Source organism: Microtus ochrogaster, linkage group LG4 (assembly GCF_000317375.1).
Source record: "Microtus ochrogaster isolate Prairie Vole_2 linkage group LG4, MicOch1.0, whole genome shotgun sequence".
Taxonomy (NCBI): Eukaryota; Metazoa; Chordata; class Mammalia; order Rodentia; family Cricetidae; genus Microtus; species Microtus ochrogaster.
This window is the reverse complement of record NC_022030.1, coordinates 55,540,784-55,548,075: the sequence shown is the minus strand read 5'-3', so window position 1 is coordinate 55,548,075 and position 7,292 is coordinate 55,540,784. Positions and strand designations below refer to the sequence as shown.

The following is a 7,292-nucleotide window of genomic DNA, read 5'->3' as shown; positions in this document are numbered from 1 at the left end:
CTCCCTCTCTCTCTCTCTCTCTCTCTCTCTCTCTCTCTCTCACACACACACACACACACAACCTCACAACCTGTTTCATTAGCTGTAGGCAGTTGGGACTCGAGAGGGGTCTCGGGTGCAGCAGAATGCTTAGCCGTATTCCGGGGAGTCTCTCATCCCTGTGTGTGTTTCCCTTATCCCTATGACTAGAAGAGGAAAGTCTTCCCACTGGGCTCCCTTCTCATCTGGCCCACTGTTCTTTTACAGAGGTTCCTCTGCTTCTCTCCCTTTGGCCCCTGACAGCAGACTAGGGAAAAGTAAGGATTTCAGATCAATTGGAATCCCAGCTTGGCTGCATAATAGCTGACTGCCAGTCACATCATGGCTCTAGCCTCAGTGTCTTGTCTGAAAATTGAAACAATTGTTAGAATTTATAATGAGAAGCTACATACTAGTGCAGCCCTGGCTGTCAGTCTTTTGATGACAGTTGGCCCATAATATTTACTGTAGCCTGCGTGTATTTTGGGGCAGGAATGCCAGCTGCTCTTCCCTGGGAAGGACTGGCTTTCTTCCATTCTATTCTCCTTTACATTCCATTCTTTCTCTTTTCCCTCCCCGCGCCTCCTCCACTTTCTTTTGTTGTTCTTCTATTTGATTATGCATCCACACGCATATGTGTGTGAAGACCAGAGTTTGTCCCTGGATGTCTTCCTCCGTCACTTTCCACCTCAGTTTTTGAGACAGTCCTTCACCGAACGGAGCTCACGGATGAGACTGACTGGCCAACAAGCGCCGAGTCTCTACCTCCTCCTTACTGATAGAGACCACAGGGGTTCAGCTTCCTACGTGGGTGCCGGGGATTGAACTCAGGTCCTGATGCTCAGGCAGCAAGTGTCTTAGCATATGAGCTCACTTGCTAAGGATCTCCCAACTCTGTAAACTGTCTTTAAAAATATAATTATTTTAGGGAATTTGTCATATAAGATTTCTGACATGCCAGGAGATATCAAAAGCAACATAAACACACATCCATACACACAAGATAATCACTGTGTTAGTCTGGTGAACACTAACATATGCCTTTTCAGTGGATCTGAGGGTGAAGTAGAGCAACAAGGGCTCTTACACCTGGATGTTTATAATAATTGGTAAACTGCCTAGGAGAGAAATTGCCAATGTCTTGTTTTGATGATGAATAGAAAATTGGGGAGCCTCTGCCAGTTTTCCCAAGACTTCAGAGAGTGTCTGGATCTAGACACTCAGCAGTGTTTGACACACAATCGGCACTGAAGGATAGCCTAATTCTTCTCATGGAGGTGGAGGTGTTTCCAGTCCTACAGGTCAAGGTTGCCCTCTCTTTACCCCTCTGTCCCCTGTAGGTGCCACCTGTGAGGACCAGCCAGCTGCTGGAGAGTTTGCCCGGGAGGCTGGAGAAGGTCTCTTCACTTATGTATTCCGGCCATCCCAACACGTGCGCAGCCACCAGGTGACTTCAGCCCAGCTCTGGTTCCACACCGGGCTAGACAGGAAGAACACAGTGGCCTCCAACAGTTCTGGGACCCTGCTAGACCTGCTGGTGCTGTCACCTGGGGGGCCCATGGCTGTGCCTGTGTCCTTGGGACAGAGTCCTCCTCGCTGGGCAGTACTGCACCTGGCAGCCTCTGCTCTCCCTCTGCTGACCCACCCGGTTCTAGCATTGATGCTTCGATGCCCTCTCTGTTCCTGCTCAGCCCGGCCAGAGACCACGCCTTTCCTGGTGGCTCACACCCGGGCTAAACCACCCAGCGCGGGGGAGAGGGCCCGACGTTCAACCCCCTCAATGCCTCGGCCTTGGTCTCCTGACGCTTTGCAGCTGCTGCAGAGGCCTTCAGAGGAAGCCGCTGCCCATGCCTATTGCCATCGAGCTGCACTCAACATCTCCTTCCAGGAGCTAGGCTGGGACCGCTGGATCGTGCATCCTCCCAGTTTCATCTTCCACTACTGTCATGGTAGCTGTGGGGTGCCCACATCTGACCTGCCCCTGCCAGCCCCTGGGGTTCCCCCTACCTCTGCTCAGCCCCTGTTTTTGGTGCCAGGGGCCAAGCCCTGTTGTGCTGCTCTACCAGGGAGCATGAGATCCCTACGTGTCCGAACCACCTCAGATGGAGGTTACTCTTTCAAGTATGAGATGGTACCCAACCTTATTACACAACACTGTGCTTGTATGTAAAAGCATCTTGTTTCCTCACTCCACAGCCGATAGCCACCAGCATCCCACCATCATCAGCTAGGAGGAAAGCAGGGTGTGGAAAATAGAAAGTTTCCACATCTTCCCTACATGTTTCCATCTGGGGGCTCCATACCCTATTCCACCCCAATCCCCTGGGTAACAATAAAGAAGTGTGTGTGTGTGACTTTGCATGCATTCTCAGGCTTGTTTGATATGGGGTTGAGGACCTCTGGAGTCAGAATAGCAGTGTGGGATGTTGGGTTACTCAGCTACATTTGGATTTGAGGGATCTATCATCTAAGAAGGTAAAATTAGGTGTGAATTTGTTGGGAAGCTGCCAGGTATCCCGGAGCTCTTTTACACCCACTCTAGGGACAAAATTGTCCTTTTACAAAATGAGCTTGATATGTCTGTCACACAGTGAGCGGGTCTTGCCACACAGAAAAGAAACTGTCACCATCACCGGGGCTTCATCCAAGGCTATCATAGCCCCCACTATGGCTATGATAGCAGCTGTTCTCCGCTCTCGCTCACTGGTATATAACTCTAGGTCGGGCATTCATCGCCTAGGCAGAAACTGTGACCATGGCCACACCACTGGGACAATTGTCCAGAGAGGGTCGCCTCTTGGGAGCTTTGGTGAGAAGAAAGGGGCAAACATGTAACTTGACAGTGTCAGGGAGAAACTCTCATGGAGAGAAGTCATGTCACATTGAGGTCAGATGTCCAGAATGGAGTTTCAAGAATTTCAATTGACTGAGGGTCACGGGATTGCTAGGAATCTGTTTTCGAACCCTTTTTTCCAGCCCCCTTTTTTGAGACAAGGGCTCATCCTATAGCCCATGAAGGCAGTCATGTTGCCTCAGCTTCCCAAAGCGCTAGGGATTGCAGGCAGAGCCACCATACTTGGCTATCACCATTGCCTCTTGAGATAAACTCCAGGAGGTCCCCTGCCTGGGACTCAGGCTCCTAAGATCCCTGGGTCCCTTGATGCTTCCTCTATGTCTTTACACAACACTTAACTTAGTAGATAACATCCAGAAAGATGGAATGATAACCCTCGTTTGGGAAAGAAAATATGCTACTTGGTGAACTGGTCCATACACACTTAGTGTGCACACTGAAGAAAGCGGGGCATGGCACCAAACTATCCTTTTCTTCTTTGTTTCCTAGCAATCCATTTTGCCTCCAAAATGGAGCATTAGGTACTTCCTCTTGTGGATTATTCCAGGGTACCAGCTCCCAGATGATCAGCCCTATCACAGTGTGGTATGTGTTTAAGGGTGGGCTGGGATGTTCAATCTATCAGCACTTTCAGATCCTGATTGGAGGACTCCAGAGTGTTTCTGTGCTAGCGGAGCCTCCCTCCAGCTTGTCAAAGGCTCCCTTCTAGCAGCTCCGCTGAGGGTGGGTAAGTGCCTGCTCTAGCCAAGGGTACAGAAGGGAAAGAATCCCAGAAGTCAGAGTCAAATCAACACCCCGCCCCCGGTCTGAATGACCCTGAAGGAGTGTCTGTTCCTGGCTGCACAGGGCCCCCAGTGCAGGCTCCCCACGGAAGCCCTAGGCTTGGTTCGCCCACCCCAGGGGGCTGCTACTTCTCTGAAGGCTTAGAGTGGACAGGGCTACTCTTTTCCAGTACCTCCACCAGCGTTAGAACTGCTTTGTGCTCAGGGTTCCATGGTCCCAGTCCAGGGGACTGCACAACACAGATTCAGCCAGTGGGATCTGGTTTTGTTTTTTTGTTTTTGTTTTTTCTCAAGGCTGTCTGCACTCTCTTGCTCCCTGCCTGGCCAGGCCTCCCTGGCCCAACACCAAGGCCTTTCCCTGGGAACTTTAATCTTCTAAGACCCTCATTCTTCCTTCTGGGACCTCTAGGCCCCTGTTTGTCCAGACAGCTCCTGTCACGTGGAAGTGGAAGAGCTCTGAGGACTGGGGACACTCCACTCAGGGCTACAGAACCCTCCACTAGGCCAGCTGGCAGGTGGCTACTATAAGTAAAAGTTTTTACATGTCCAAGACAAAGCAAGGAAAGCAGAGAGAACAGTAAACAAACCATCTTCCACAGTGGCAAATGTTATGGTTATGGAGGCCCATCCTGGGTTAGGTTAGGCAGAGTCCTCATAGAAGCTATTAGTAGACCCACAACAGCGTGCGAGGGAGCAAGTTTAGAAACTTCCTTCAACCGTGTGAAGATTCTGTACCAAGGCACCCTCTGTGCAAGAGAGTGCGCCCCTCACTGGGTTATGAAAGTCAGGGCCACAGACTTGCACTTCCCAGCCTCCGGAACCGTGAGAGAGTAATATCTGTTGTTTATCTGATGTGGTGCTGGAACTTTTCACATGCTAGACGTAGTGTCCCACTCGGCGACTTCTCCAGTCCAATCCCTGTTATTTCATTGTGTTTTGTGTGTATGTGTGTGTGCGTGTCCATGTGCACGTGTGCGTGCATGCCACAGTGCATATGTGTTTGTCAGAGGACACCTTGGAGTGGGTTTTCTCCTTGCACCATGTGGGTTCCAGGGATTGAACTCAGGTTGTCGGACCTGGCACTTACCCTGTGAACCATCTCACCAGCTCTCTTAAGCTTTCTTTGGCTTTGTTTTATAGCTTCCTGTTACCTTTTTATTTTTCCTCCTCACCCCAAGAAATAAACTCTTCTTGCTAACTTTATTATCCACACACCAGCTGTATACAGCACTACATGCTTGGTATGAGACAGCTACAGGCTCAGAACAACTGTGCACAGCAGGCACTGATGCTGTACCCACTCTACACCTGGGGATAAGTGACTAAAGGCAGCCAAGGTTATATCCCTGGGAAGTGGGAGAGGCAAGATTTGCACTCCAGAAGTTCAGTCTGTGTATCCCTCCCTCTGTCCATCTCCTACTTCCTTAAGAGACAAAAGTGTTTGTGACCACTGAAGAGGAAGGACATCCTGAACCCAGCTAACCACGCCCCGCCCCCCCCTTTTTTTTTGTTTTTTTGAGACAGGGTTTCTCTGTGTATCTCTGGCTGTCCTGGAACTCCAGGCTGGCCTCAACCTCACGGAGATCTGCTAGCCTTGGGGATTAAAGGTGTGGCCACCACCTCCTGACAGTTTGAACCTTTAACCTGAAAAGTCATTGTCCAGCTATGTTCCCTTTCTTCCCTTTCCTCCCTGGCTTTCCTCCCTCTCTCCTACAAGTCTGTCTTATGCTTACGTTTGAACAAAGTTACCAGTTTTTCTCATGTTGCTCTTCACTCCTCATTCGGTCTCTTGGGCTCATTTTCTTCTGCTGCTGTCCCCTTTATTTGCTTCAGAGTGGTTCTGGAGGCAAGAAGCATCTGAAGAAGTCTTTTATTTTTACAGTTAATAAGATGTTTCTCTAAACATTGCACATTTTTTTTCCATTTCTTCTTGCACTTTCTGTTTTTCAGAGAAATTTGATGCTATGATCTTCTTCTCACACCTTTCTGATTTCATTTAGGACTTTTCTTTCCTCATTTGATTTTTGGGGGGGGGATCATCCTCACAACAGTGTCTAGTATCGCATCATAATACAGCTAAGTGTTAATTTTACAAACATCCTGGTTGGTCTTTGCAGGGCCCTTTCTATATAGTAGATTTTTTGGGCGGGGGGGGGGCACCAACCAGCTCCCAAATCATGACACAGAGATTTATTATTAGCTATGAATGCTCGGCCTTATCTTTTGCTTGTCCCACAAGCTCTTATAACTTAATTTAACCTGTTTTTCTTCATCTACATTTTGCCTCAGGGCCTTTTGCCTTTTTTCCCTTCCATGTGTCCTGCTTTTCCTATTTGCTCAGCTGGCTGACCCCAGGTGTCTCCCTCTCTCTTTGGTTCTCTCTTCTCCTGAGCACGGATTACTCCTCCTCCTAATTCACTTTGCCTGCCAGCCCTGCCAATCCCTCTACTGCCTAGCTATTGGCTGTTCAGCTCTTTATGAGATCAATCAGGTGTTTTAAAAAGATGCGAAAACCTGATGGGCCAGCCTGCCTCCATTTTAGGCTTGAAAACCATTTTACAGTAAAAACAAGCTACGTTCATTCATGTTTATGATTAAATCTCTATTTCTCAAGGATTGGACTATGAGCCATCTGTTACCTTAACTACAAATTGTTCTGTACCAGCCTATTCCAGGAAACGGCAGCCATGCCTTTGTCTCAAAAAGTTATTATGATCACCTCATTACGACCACACCGTTAGGACCACCTTGCAGTCACGTCTTTGTTGTTATGACCACCTTGTTATGCTTCTGTTCTGCTTCTGTAATTCTACTTGCCTGCCAAATTCCCCATTTGGAAATCCCCTACTCCTGAACTAAAAAGATAAACAAACAAATATCTCTTATTTTTCCCATGTCCAATGCCGATCCCTTTTACCTCACCTTAGGGGGAGAAAGCTCTTGTACATGAATAAGAAAGCTTGCTTTAATTTGGCCATGATGATGATTTGGGTCGGTGGGATTAACGTTCCACCTTCCAGGTCACACCCATTCTCAGTGTGTTCTTCAGGTCACTCTAGTGAGTGCCTATTGTTCATTACTCACATGTGTGCTTCTCAGTGAGTGACATCCTTCCTGATTATAGGACATTCTAAAGTTCTAATTTTTTTTGTTTGTTTTTTGAAACAGGGTTTCTCTGTGTAGTTCTGGCTGCCCTGGAAGTAGCTCTTGTAGACTAGGCTGGCCTCAAACTGAGAGATCTACCAGCCTCGTCCTCCCGAGTGCTGGGATTAAAGACATGGGCCACCACTATTGCTTAAAGTCCTGTTTTTGTCCTATAAGCAATTTAACAAAAGTTCTTTGGTGTGTTAGCATTTTAAATCTTGTCTTTATAAACACTGTCTTTCAGGAAGTAGAGGCAGGCCAATCTCTGTTGAGTTTGAAGTTGGCTTGGACTAGGTAATGAGTTCCAGTCCAGCCAGTGCTACATAATAAGACCCATTTCAAAATCAAACCAAAACCGAAAGATTTTACTTTCTTTTCATAGTACTTGCTGGTTGGCAGCTTCTTTGATCCGAGGTTCTCTGCATCTTTGTCTTCTCTGTATGTGCCTTGGAGCATAGCTATGAGGCACTCTTGGATGTCTGCCACAGTTCGAT

At 48.1% G+C, this 7,292-nt stretch overlaps 1 protein-coding gene across 1 annotated transcript in view; it reads left to right on the top strand.

The window, feature by feature from the left end:
* The window catches only part of Inha (inhibin subunit alpha), a 3,324-nt gene extending 948 nt beyond the window's left edge, over positions 1–2,376 (top strand). The window contains exon 2 of the mRNA XM_005361564.2: positions 1,359–2,376. Within this exon, the coding sequence (XP_005361621.1) occupies positions 1,359–2,188 (830 nt within the window). The 3' untranslated portion in view covers positions 2,189–2,376. The remainder of the gene's footprint in view (positions 1–1,358) is intronic.
* The last annotated feature ends 4,916 nt before the right edge of the window (positions 2,377–7,292 follow it).